Source organism: Phyllopteryx taeniolatus, chromosome 3, assembly GCF_024500385.1.
Source record: "Phyllopteryx taeniolatus isolate TA_2022b chromosome 3, UOR_Ptae_1.2, whole genome shotgun sequence".
NCBI lineage: Eukaryota > Metazoa > Chordata > Actinopteri > Syngnathiformes > Syngnathidae > Phyllopteryx > Phyllopteryx taeniolatus.
In genome coordinates this window covers 27,646,544-27,658,523 of record NC_084504.1, presented here as the reverse complement: position 1 = coordinate 27,658,523, position 11,980 = coordinate 27,646,544, and the positions used below count along the sequence as shown (strand labels likewise).

At 42.7% G+C, this 11,980-nt stretch overlaps 1 protein-coding gene across 3 annotated transcripts; it reads left to right on the top strand.

Annotated features, from left to right (window-relative positions):
- The first annotated feature begins 33 nt into the window (after window positions 1-33).
- On the top strand, window positions 34-11,890 carry morc2 (MORC family CW-type zinc finger 2). Of its 3 annotated transcripts, none has more exons than XM_061768160.1 (28): window positions 34-170; window positions 657-756; window positions 1,785-1,838; window positions 1,918-1,952; window positions 2,024-2,092; window positions 2,220-2,310; window positions 2,400-2,508; window positions 2,730-2,889; window positions 3,358-3,469; window positions 4,175-4,300; window positions 4,376-4,455; window positions 4,540-4,622; window positions 4,707-4,792; window positions 4,864-5,004; window positions 5,099-5,253; window positions 5,881-6,009; window positions 6,098-6,203; window positions 6,547-6,679; window positions 6,757-6,843; window positions 7,700-7,939; window positions 8,010-8,285; window positions 8,534-8,608; window positions 8,864-8,990; window positions 9,222-9,360; window positions 9,434-9,601; window positions 9,850-9,943; window positions 10,697-10,885; window positions 10,981-11,890. In XM_061768160.1, the coding sequence occupies exons 2-28, from the start codon at window positions 689-691 to the stop codon at window positions 11,047-11,049; spliced, it is 3,201 nt and encodes a 1,066-aa protein (XP_061624144.1). In that variant the 5' UTR covers window positions 34-170; window positions 657-688; the 3' UTR covers window positions 11,050-11,890. The 3 variants fall into 3 exon arrangements, with proteins under 3 accessions (XP_061624144.1, XP_061624146.1, XP_061624145.1); XM_061768161.1 differs by having other exon boundaries at window positions 142-165; XM_061768162.1 differs by lacking the exon at window positions 8,534-8,608 and having other exon boundaries at window positions 35-170.
- Window positions 11,891-11,980: the final 90 nt, after the last annotated feature.

Genomic DNA, 11,980 nt, shown 5'->3' with positions numbered 1-11,980 from the left:
TTCCTGACCACTCTCTCAGTGCCCTGACCCCATCACCTTTGAGTACGTAAAATGGCTCTTCAACTCCAAAGCTGAAGGTGGCAGCAAAGTACCACCATGCAAAGTGAAGAAGAAGAAGAGTAGAGGCGTGGCTTTTGCAGGCCAGGAGGAAGCCAACTTCTAATCGTAAGGTAAGCATGTACTTCCACTATTTAGCGGCCCTGTGAACGCTTTATAGCAGCTGAAGAGAAGCTAAACGTGTCACACGTTTATTTGTCGCCCCCTGTGCGTGGTGACATAACAGGCAGACTGTAATTCTCTAAAAGCCCTCCTATACCGCTAACGTTAGCTACAAAGCTACTGCTACTTCGTAAACAATGTACAACTATGCTAACGCCAGCTAACATGCTAGCTAAACATTACATGTCCGTATTAGTCTGCGCCCCGTCGCTGATGTCTGAAACATTCGTACCACGAATTTCTTCGTTTTGCGACACACGAGATCTGCTCACAAACCACACGTACCAATCATGTGCTCGAACCTGAACCATAACAATAAGTTCCCTCCGTTTTCATCGCAAATGCGCATAGTGCGTGGCAGTTTGTTATGCTAAGAAGGATGTGCAGTGCCAATGATTAAACCATAACGAGAAATGCAATTGTGTGTACTGTTACAGGACTTAAACCCGTGGAGTAGCTGTCTGTGGTCATGGCCTTCTCGAGCTACAGCAACCTGAGCAGGGCTCAGCTTACCTTCGAATACCTGCACACTAACTCGTAAGTACAGCCTCACTGCTTTACAGCGGACATGTTTCCAAACATCAACAATCACTCTGTTTAGACTAAACGTGCCATGCATGCTATGTGCTATTCATATTGTGACGCTAGTGTGCTGAGAGAGAGAGAGAGAGATTTCTTATTATTTATGTACTACAAGTAGTGTATCTTTGTTCTTCTATCTATGCCAGCTACTCTTAGTGGTACGTACGACATCAGAACCCAGGTTTTGGAAATGCATGTTCTAACATTTCGTCTTTTCAGACTGACCCACTGTCGCTGAGCTGTCATGTTACACTTGATTAAAAGCGTGGGTTAAATCTTGATACATGAATTCATCATTTCCAAAAAGAGAAGACCCACGTCTTGTGATTTGATTGTATAATGGAAATTCGTTTTTTTTTTTTTTTTTACATTGCGTCACTATCTAAGGTCTAGTACAGAAATAAAGATAATTGGTCTGTTTTTGTCCCGATGTTGCCCCTTCCTGACCAAGGATGACAAACACCAGATCTTATCCTTATCCTATGTCTGAAAGGGGTGAGGGTTGGCAATCTTACATGAATTAAATGTGTCTAATATGCACAACAACAAAAATCATGAGGACGAGAATGGTGGTGGATCAGATTCTTTATTTATGTGATGTGCTGTGTTGAGATTATCGGAGCACACCACACACAGTAAACTGTTAAATGCCTGAAATTTGTATTTTTATTTTTTAAATCATCTTCATGTGTGGTGTCTGTAACAGATAAAAAAAAAAAAAAAAGCCTCTTAAGATTTAAATCCTTTTGTGTGTACCAGGCCTAAGTATGTGGCATTTATTTTCTGGCATTTCCGTATTGCTGGACAAACAAATACTTATTGGATTGCATTGGAAAATGGGTGGCTGGATGGTATTGTATGTAGGAATTTGAAAGTACAATTTGAATTGTAGATTACGTTAAACTTGAAATAACATTACAACACTCTTATTATGAGCATTTAAATTTTATTGATTGAATAACATGAATGCCGCTTGGTCTTAGGACAACCCACGAGTTCTTATTTGGAGCCTTGGCAGAGCTTGTGGACAATTCCAGGTATTTGTGTAGATAGCCATTATCAGAGCCATTATGAAGATCTTTGTTTTGTAATCAATCGGGGGTTTTCCTTTCACAGAGATGCCAACGCCACACGAATTGACATTTACACAGGTAAATTTCAGCACTGAATACACTGACGGGTGCACTTTGCGTTTAACGTGTCCTTCATAACTTGTCGACAGAGAAAAGGCCGGAGCTGCGGGGCGGCTACATGCTATGTTTTCTTGATGATGGCATTGGAATGGAACCAAGTAAGTGGCAATTCACAGTATCACAGACGTTGATGTTCGTGTTTATTTCATTGTTGTTTTATGTGGGCTCTGAATTTTTGTTTTGAAGTTTTCACATGGTTTTAAAATGTATTATTCTTTTTTTAAGGCGAAGCAACTCATGTGATCCAATTTGGAAAGTCGAGCAAACGATCCCCCGAGTCCACACAGATTGGCCAATATGGAAATGGGCTGAAATCGTAAGATCTTTAGAATCTTTTACGTGAGAATTGCATGCGTGATGCCTGTTTTGATGAGTTTCCCTTTTATTTGATGCGTGTCTTGATAGGGGATCCATGCGAATTGGGAAAGACTTCATCTTGTTTACAAAAAAGGGCAACAGTCTAACTTGCCTTTTTTTATCAAGGACTTTCCATGAAGAGGAAGGTCTTGATGAGGTCAGGCTAAGGAATATTTCTATTTCATGAGCTGACGGCTACGGCTACGTTATCACGGGCTTAATTGCGTGTGGTGGGGGAATCGTCAAATATTAGTATATATTTGCAATATATTTCAATTCTTAATGTATCATATTTATTTAATATTTGTATTTTGTGGGACCTTAAGACGATCTGACGTCCAAATGTATCCTGAATCGTTCATAACTTCCTGTCCTCAGGTAATAGTTCCTCTCCCATCCTGGGATTTGGTAACTAAAGACCCGCTGACATCTGACCCAGAGAAGTACGCCATTGAGACCGAGCTGATATGCAGATACTCGCCTTTTAAAACTGTACAAGAGTTGATGGAGCAGTTCAGCAAAATTGAAAGTGTCAGCGGTTAGTAAATGTGTGCGCGTGCCTGCGTAAGATCCCCACTCTCTGCCCTGATGACAGTCATGTATGTATGCTCTTGTTTCTTGGAGTTGATAAAAACATATTTTCTTTCTGCACACACTAAAACACCACAAACAACTGTTATTAGACACGTAGCCCCAGAAGAAATTTCTTTTCGCACATATTTGTCCATCTGGTAATGGTTTCCTATGAGAAAAGGATCCAGAGAAGCTTGAACTAGAGCTGAACTGTCTTTCTGTTATGAAGGACAGTTCTAATGGCTGACGGAGAGCCTCATTCAAATCATGACGTTCTAAAGCATGCGTTCATTAATTGTTCAACGACACAACATGGACTTACGAGGCTTTTTGTCAGTTACTATACAACTGAACTACGTGTGGTACCCACGTGCCTTCTCATTAGCCAAGACGTAGCCATGTTTTGAGTGTCACATTTGTGCTATCTGTCAAGGTACCCTGGTGATCATCTATAATCTGAAGCTGATGGACAACAGAGAACCAGAGCTGGATGTAGAGACGGATCACCAAGACATACTGATGGCTGGAATGCTTGCCGAAGGAGTGTGAGTCCGTGCAGTTCTCCTTTAATCAAAGTGGAAAGCAGGCTGGTGGGGCGATAGATTATTAAATGCATAAACATAAACAATTGTGAATCGATTCATACATTTCAATAATAATATGCTGGCGGAATGAATAAACGTGTGACTGTGGAAGTACAGCAGTTGCAGGGAATACATTTTGAAATTGAATGTCGCTTCGCTATCATGGTATTGCCAGCGATGAGCACATACTGTACTTACGTTCTCGCACGTGCACAGCAAAAGGCGAGCCACAACGGGTGCCGATATTGAACACATTCTGCTGTCTGACATGAAATCAGATCAGACCTTTCCTGTTTCTAGTCAATTAGGATGATTTCTATTTGCCAAATGCCAGAGTAGTGAGAGACCAATACAGTCATGGTCGAAAATATTTAAATTCGCCAGCTGCGCTCGGCTACAAAATTCAAAACACCCGGTTGAAACCCACCTCCTGACAGAGTTACTCCAAGCGCAGCGCTGGATTTGCGCTCATCACAACTCCAGAGCCCTGAGTGTGATTGACTGGCAATCAGTCAAAGGTGTACCCCACCTCTTGTATAAGGTCAGCTGGAATTGGCTCCTGCTCTCCTGTGACCCTGAACAGGAGAAACGTTAGAACATGGATGGATGAAAGCCGTTGTGAGACCATGAGCAAATGACAATGGCTGTGAGCTCCCTCACTTACAGGAAACCAGAGAGGAGGTCATTTAGAGCATACGCTGCTGTGTTGTACATCGACCCCCGCATGAGGATTTTTATCCAGGGACATAAAGTGAGGACCAAGAGGTTGTCTTGCTGTCTTTATAAACCGAGGTAATGTGACACGCACGCTTTCGCAACCCTGCACCACGTGGCAGGTTCTCAATTGTTTTCTCCCTCTGTTTTCAGAGTTTATAAGTACTCATCAACTCGTTTTAAAACGCGCGCTGAACAGGAAGTCAAGAAAGCAGATCATCTTGCTAAGATTGGTGAGTCGCCGATATGCGTCCACCTATTAGCTCTCATATCATGCATTCGTACTGACTTGGTGATTTTTCTGTCACCAATTCAAGCGGAGGAGAAAGCCAGAGAGGCAGAAAGCAAGCGTTTGGCCATGGAGGCGAGACTCGGAGACGATGTGTCAAAAGATTCTCGAGTAAGCCGGACGCCGGATCACTTTTAGGGTTCACGTTGGCTGCGCAGGTTCGACAGCTGCTAACGCCAACACCCTGCCTTTCAGGCGATCCTGAGAAAGGTCCAGGATTCGGCTATGATGCTTAGACGGGATGCTGACATGAAGAAAATCATTCTAGAGTCCAAGCAGAAGTACGATAGACGATTAATAGTAGTAGCAATAGTCACATATGAACATAAGTTATTTGTCTCTCACATCTCAGAGCATTAAAGGAGCCCAAGGAGCTGAACTTTATATTTGGAGTGAACATTGAACAGAGGGACCTGGATGGGATGTTTGTATACAACTGCTCTCGTCTTATCAAGATGTACGAAAAGACGGGTCCTCAGCTGGATGGAGGCATGTGAGTAGCGTGCACAGTGACTGTGGTGAGGTCAGCATGATCGTCGTGTTTGAGGGGTTTTACAATGATGTCGTTTGTTTTTTTTGTCACACAGGGCCTGTGGAGGTGTTGTCGGCGTGGTGGATGTCCCGTATTTAGTTCTCGAGCCTACACACAACAAGCAAGACTTCGCAGATGCTAAAGAGTATCGACATTTGCTGAAGTCCATGGGGGAACATCTGGCTCAGTACTGGAAGGACACTGGCATTGGTGAGAAACGCCTTTACACATTCATCTGATCTAATTATAAATACTAGAACTAATAAAGGCTTATGCAATTCCATTCTATTGTATTCTATCGCAATGCTGGAAAAATGCTGTGCTGGAAACCCTGGACAATTTGTACAGCTCTGTAAATTGCAAGCTTATTGGTCATGTCTTTCCCTGAAAGCAGTTCCAGTGTCGCACTGAATTAAATGCAATGTGACTCCCACATTGAATAATGTGAGCACATTTAATGCAGGTTACTTCATCAAGCCGGTCACCAAAAGAGGGAGAGTAATGTTTAAGCTAGAGAAAAATAGTAAGTAAAATGTTGCAGATGCGGATCCAGGGAACACGGTTTTCGCCTAGGAACAATCCCTGTTGGGTTAAGGATGTTCAATGTTGAGTTCATGTGTTCCTTATGAAATGCTGAGTCTGTTCATGCATGATGCCGCTCAGAAAGCATCCCTGTTGGATTTTCTGGGGGAGAATGTTCAATGCTAAGTTCATGTGTTTCATATGAAATGCTGAGTATGATTATGCACGATGCAGCTCAGAAAGCGTCCCTGTGGAATTTTATGAATAGGAATGTTCAAGGATGTGAAAGGCTGAGTGTGTTTTTGTGTAACACAGCTCAGAAAGGCATAGTGAAGTTCTGGGATGAGTTTGGATACTTGTCTGCCAGCTGGTCTGCGCCTCCGTCATCGGAGGCGAGATATAAGAGACGCCGCGCCATGGAGATCCCAATTACTATTCAGTGTGGTCAGTCCCAGACGCGCGCACACATTCAGAACTCCATCTTGTCGCCACAAACCTGTGTTAACCCAGCTTTTACAAATTGTGTTTATAGATAAATGCTTAAAATGGAGAACGCTGCCATTCCAGATGGATGCTGTCGACAAACGCTACCCAGACAGCTGGGTGTGTCTTATGAACCCAGATAGCACCCAGGATAGGTACACACATGCACAACTATAAAGTTAACTCCATATATGGATTCATTGGCCGCAATATTAAGTACACATGTCCTGTACAACCTAATGAGATCCAATAACAAAAGATAAACTCGTTTGTCTGTCTGTGCATTTGTTTCGATTGTTATCATGGAGAGGTATTCATTGAATAATATGTCTAATATGGTGGTTGTGGTCTACAGTGGTGTCTAACTAATCAACTGGGGTTAAATCGCATCAAATAGTGCAGGTGAACCTAATAAAGTGGCCAGTAAGCGATCCTGTCCGTTTTGCAAAGTGGCTTTAGCTAGGTGAGACTTTTGTGATTTTTCTCAATGCGTCACAGATGTGACGCTGCTGAAAAGAAACCCAATTTGCCCTGTGGTGTCCTGAAGAAAGAAAAGCAGACAGTTGAAGACAAACAGAAAGAGATTGCAGAAAAAATCAAACAGCAGCAGGATAAACTGGAGGCCTTGCAGGTAGCTTATTTATTCCTCACGGCCTCACTTTCTTGCCTTGCACTGTTACTTGACATGTGTGTGTATCTCCTCTTCAGAAAACCACTACTATCAAATCTGCGGCAGATATAAAGAAGCTGCCACTGGACGTTAGCATGAAAACAGCAACAGAGAGCCCCTCGAAGGTGCACATGCCGTTGGAATTCCGCTTGGTTCTTCATTCTCTGTCCTGTTAGTCATTTGGATATGATGTTATTCTTTTCATCGCATTTGACGCATCCCCTAGGGTAAAACCACCACCAACGTGTTTTTCTTATGTCATGTTTTAATATTGATTTTAGATACATTTTGTCATAAATTTAAGTAAGCAAGTATTGCCATCGGTGGTGTCTCACCTGGAACCTGACTTTTGACAGTGATGTTTGTGGTATGGTTAGAACGTCGGCCTCACAGTTCTACTGTTCCGGCTTCAACTCGTGTGGAGTAGGCTCCAGCTTGATCCCATTCAGGCCAAGCACTATAGAAAATAGGCGTATGTTTGTGGATTCAAACCGAAAACCGAATAGTAATCATTTTGTAGCTATGTAATGTGAAGAACGTATTCAAAAGCATTATGCAAGGAAACATGTAATTGTACATGTACAGCACATAATACAGTATGTTGTTGCAACTTTATGCTTGTGTGATCAGGGGTCCAGTCACTCGCATGCTTTCGTTGGCACACTTCTTGACACATTTTTGGAATGTGGCTGGCAGCGGCTGGGTACTGGGGCACTGGCACGGAATTGAGCGCATGCTATCTGAGCAAAAGGCAGCAACATATACTATGTCACTACCAGCGCCACCCACATGGCACTGCGACAATTGTGTAAACTGTCTGGAAGGCCAGTTGAAACAAATGTGTCTTAACGAATCTACCACAGTGTAATAATGTTCATTCTTCATGATAATGACTTGTCATCGGTTGGTTCTTAGATGTGTGGTGACCATTAGTGCTGTTGCTGCAACTGTTTATTTATTTTGCACACTTTGTCATCAAAGGCGAGTCGGTCTTCAGAGAGAGCTGTAACGCGCCCCCGATCACCGCCGCTGCCAGCTCACCTCAAGACTCCACAGAGTGCTCCCCCACCCCGCGCCCCGTCTCAGCGGCCCACTCGGACACCTGTCCCTCCCCCGCCTAAGGTTGAACCATCCAGGTCCAAAGCTATGGTAAAGTCGCCGGCAGCAAAGCCCACAGCCAAAGCTTCTTCCAAAACACCCCCACCAAGCCGCACTTCGAGGGTAAGATGCATGTCATATCGTTATGGAATGCAGTACCAAAAGGAAGCTGAACATCTTGTTTCTTTCTTAGTCACTCACTAAAGCAGCAGCCAAACCTGCAGCTGCTGGACAACGTAAGAGAGCAATTGTGCAAGAGGACATTGAGGAAGAGGAGGAGGAAGAAGAAGAGGAGGAGGAGGAGGAGGAAGAAGAAGAAGAGGAGGAGGAGGAAGAAGAAGAAGAAGAAAGTGGTGAGAGTGAAGAAGAACAACCCCAGACAAAGAAATCCAAGATAGACACTGCAGTTGGTAACCGGGGGAAAGTGGTGGAGAAGGCCCCAGCTGCCAAACGTGGCAAGTTGGACGAGGTAAACATCAGTAAATGTTATCAGCGTGAACATCAGCATTGCACATGCATCAATAACTGCACCAACCACATGTGCACTTTTCTTTAATACAACTGTTGCTTGTTGCTTAAACTCCCCCAGCATCACTCCCCTCCCATCACCAATAATCCCCACGAGGAGAGTTAGCTAAGAGAGAACTTTTTCCGTTGTTTACTTGCTGGTTAAGTCACAGAAGCTCAATGGAAGCCCGTTTACTGTTGACCTCACAGGTTAACACACAATCACAGCCTGGAAAGAAAGGAGTTGCGACTCCTCCACGCCAGACCTCTGTTGCTAAACCCAAGGTAGCTTCACCCATCCCTCGGTCTGCTTGCTTCTCCTAAAGCGGGCTTGCATCTGCTCGATTCAATTTTTTTTAATAATCAAGATCACATGGAGCTATTATTCTTGTGTGATAACACCCGCTGTATTCTTCTTCTTCCATGCCTCCTTTAGCTGCACTAAACTGACCTCACTTTCACCTCTTTCACTAACATGGATTGACCATGTCTGTACATGACTTTCCTTCTGTTCTAGTAATGAGAGTTTTGTCTGTGTAGGCGCCAGAGAAGCCACCAGAGAAGGCGGCAGACAAGGCGCCAGAGAAAGTGCCAGAGAAATTGTCAGAGAAGGTACCAGTGAAGGCACAACAGCAGGAACTGGAGAATGACAAGAATGCTCAGAAAGGTATCAATACACACCGTTATATATTCATAATATGCCATCTCATCTAGTGCTTCAATTATAAAGCATTTTGTACTTGCCATATTTCTGTGTTTTTCCAGATTTCCTTGAATTTAATCTTAAACTCGTATTGCTAGTCCATGCCACGAGGTTGCCTGACAAACTGAAATGCACGTGTTTCCATGGTTGGTTTAATGCACAGTCCGAGTTCAAAAACATTTCTTTGTTCTAAAGATAAGGGACTGCGAGTTGAAGTCCGTGTCAACAAGGAGTGGTTCACAGGAAAAGTCATCGCGGTGGAGTCCAACAAACAGAGTGTTCGCTGGAAAATCAAGTTTGACTATGTCCCTCGAAACACCCCTAAAGACAGATGGTGAAACTTTTTTGTCCAGTGTGCGTCCCTACTCAATGCAATTGGAATTGATCAATTGTGTCTTTCCGTGAAGGGTGTTTAAGGGCAGCGACGAGGTCCGTCTGATGCGTCCGCCGTCTCCCATCTCCCAGATGCCTGACACCCAGCAGGAGACCGAGAGAGCGTCTGCGGCCATGGAGCCAGATACCACACAACCTGGCACCAGTCGGGAGGTGACAGAGAGCCTGGTCACCATGTTGAGGTGAGTGTGAGTGGCTCCTATGTCACTCGTCTTTGCACCGATTGAATCTGCAAGAGAACAAAACATTTTTTTCATTGAGTCGTGGTGTTGGATTTGAAAAATCTGATTACTTCTCATTAAGAATTATTATTTCCTTTACAGTTACTGCTTAGTACTCCAAAATACTTTGAATGTGTGTCCAAACCTGACTTCGTGTATGTATCCTTTGTGAGGTGGCTGACTGACAAGTATGCTTCTGTTCTTTCCAGGACAATGCTGCGTTACTTCTTCCCTCCTGCTTTTCAGATTCCTAAGGATGATGTAAACAGCATGACTGCAGAGGAGTTGGTGGCCTTTCCGCTGGTGAGATGAAAGCAGAGTGCACACTTGTTTTGCTCTTTCAAGAGCTTCCATTTACCCTTCTGTCAGTGTTCTACCCCAGTGGTTCTCAGACCTTTTTACACCAATTACCACCGATAAAAAATACTTAGCTCAGCCCATCCCAGGTGACTTTGGGCAAGAGGCAGAGTACACCCTGGATCAGTTGCCAGTCAATCACAATAGGAAAAAAAACTAAACTAAGCATGTATATACATTTATTATTTATTCATTTTGGTGTCATTGTTTGTGTACCGGTTATTGAATCAGTGGTAAATGGATTCATCTGCTTATTAGGGTTTTTATTCAATGTAAATTGTGGTCTCGACATACAGGTGCCATCTCAATAAATGATCACATTGTAGGAAACTGTTTTTTCCTTTTAGTCTGTCACTGTGAGTGAAATATTTCATGATTTTATTTTTTACAAGTTGAATGATTATAGCTTGGAGCTAACAAAAACCCCAAATTCAACATCTTGAGAAATGTCAATATTACATAATCGAACTGATTTTTTTTCTATATAAAAATGAGTGTTGAAGTTAGGGGGGGATTGGATTTCTCAAAATGATTTTCCCGTGTTTAATTCATCTGTATAATGAGTTTCACTTTTTGAAGCGAATTAGTGAAATATACTTTTCTCTGCTATTCAAATTTATTGAGATGCACCTGTAGTAAAGTAGTGTTTTGCTCGGCAAGTGCTGCTGTAACCGTTTGTGATTCTCTTGTCTACTTCAGAAAGAGTATTTCCACCAGTACGAATCAGGTCTCCAATCGTTGTGCAACTCGTACCAGAGCAGAGCGGACGCTAAGGCCAAAGCTGTGGAAGAGAAAAGCAACAACACAGAGATGAAACTGAAGGAAGCAGATGAGAAACTACAAAAACTACGAACTAACATTGTTGCACTTCTGCAGAAAGTTCAAGAGGTTGGGCAGCTTACTGTTAGACTCGTTTTTGTTTTTTAATATATATTCATGGTCTTGGAAATGATGATGCAATAATTGCTTCCCCCCCAACTTAGGATATTGACATCAACACAGATGACGAACTTGATGCGTACATCGAGGACCTTCTCACCAAAGGAGATTAAATGGGATGGAAAGGAGAAACACAGGAAGAAGAGAGAACGTGCACATTGAACGACTGACAGCCATGATACTGACAGCTCCCCAGGCACTCCTAGTTAAGAGCGTCATGTGAATATTTGGCGATATTTTCATTGTTAAACCTTACCCCCCTTTTTTCATTTAATAGTAACCATACACTCCGCACTGGTGTTTATCTTTTATTTTTGTTGGTACGTTGTTGGCAGCCATCGAGCATGTCAATTTCATTTTAGTCTTTTTATAAACCTACTTCGACTGTTTATGTTAATCAGCACTAAAGCCAACCGATCTTTAATTTGTAGGTTTAATACGGATTGGGGTCCCTCTATAGTCAAAAAAGGCAGTGACAAAAACTGGAGTTTATTTAGCTCCATTGTCGGGTGAGACATTGATACCAAGTATTTTAAGAGTTTGGATTAGCTGGACCGCACTCTGTACTGCTGTCTATATGTAAACGTGACTATTATTTTTGTACACTCGAACACATCGGTGTTGCTCATTATAGTGTCCCGTCCTGACCAGCTTGACTAGCAAACTGAGTATATCACACTAAGAAATTCATACTGGGTTTTATCAGTATAAATGTTAACGCCTATTCTGTTTAATCTGGGAGGGGGGCGGGGGGGGAGAGAAATCTGTTTAATGCAAAAGTACAGTGTTCCTACTCACCATCTTTACCTGCGTCTTTCTTTTTGAACATATTTTAACATGTCATGAAAATGTTTTATTAAACTTTGCATGATTCAGTCTTTGTTTAAATTGGAAGAAATGGTTCTGTATTTTTGAAAAATCATTGCTTAAACAATAAAACTGGTTCAACAACAATCTGCATGTCGGTTTTTGATGCAAAAATAAATAAAGTTGGGGAAACCATAACCCAATACAGTACATTTAAATGGTGTACTAGCGGTTAGT

What these genes read in the sequence shown, in the direction of transcription:
- morc2 (XM_061768160.1), top strand. Translation starts at nt 689, where the DNA reads ATGGCCTTCTCGAGCTACAGCAACCTGAGCAGGGCTCAGCTTACCTTC. An exon ending in GAATACCTGCACACTAACTC is followed by an intron (nt 757 to 1,784) that starts GTAAGTACAGCC and finishes GCTTGGTCTTAG; the next exon opens with GACAACCCACGAGTTCTTAT. An exon ending in AGTTGGTGGCCTTTCCGCTG is followed by an intron (nt 9,944 to 10,696) that starts GTGAGATGAAAG and finishes TGTCTACTTCAG; the next exon opens with AAAGAGTATTTCCACCAGTA.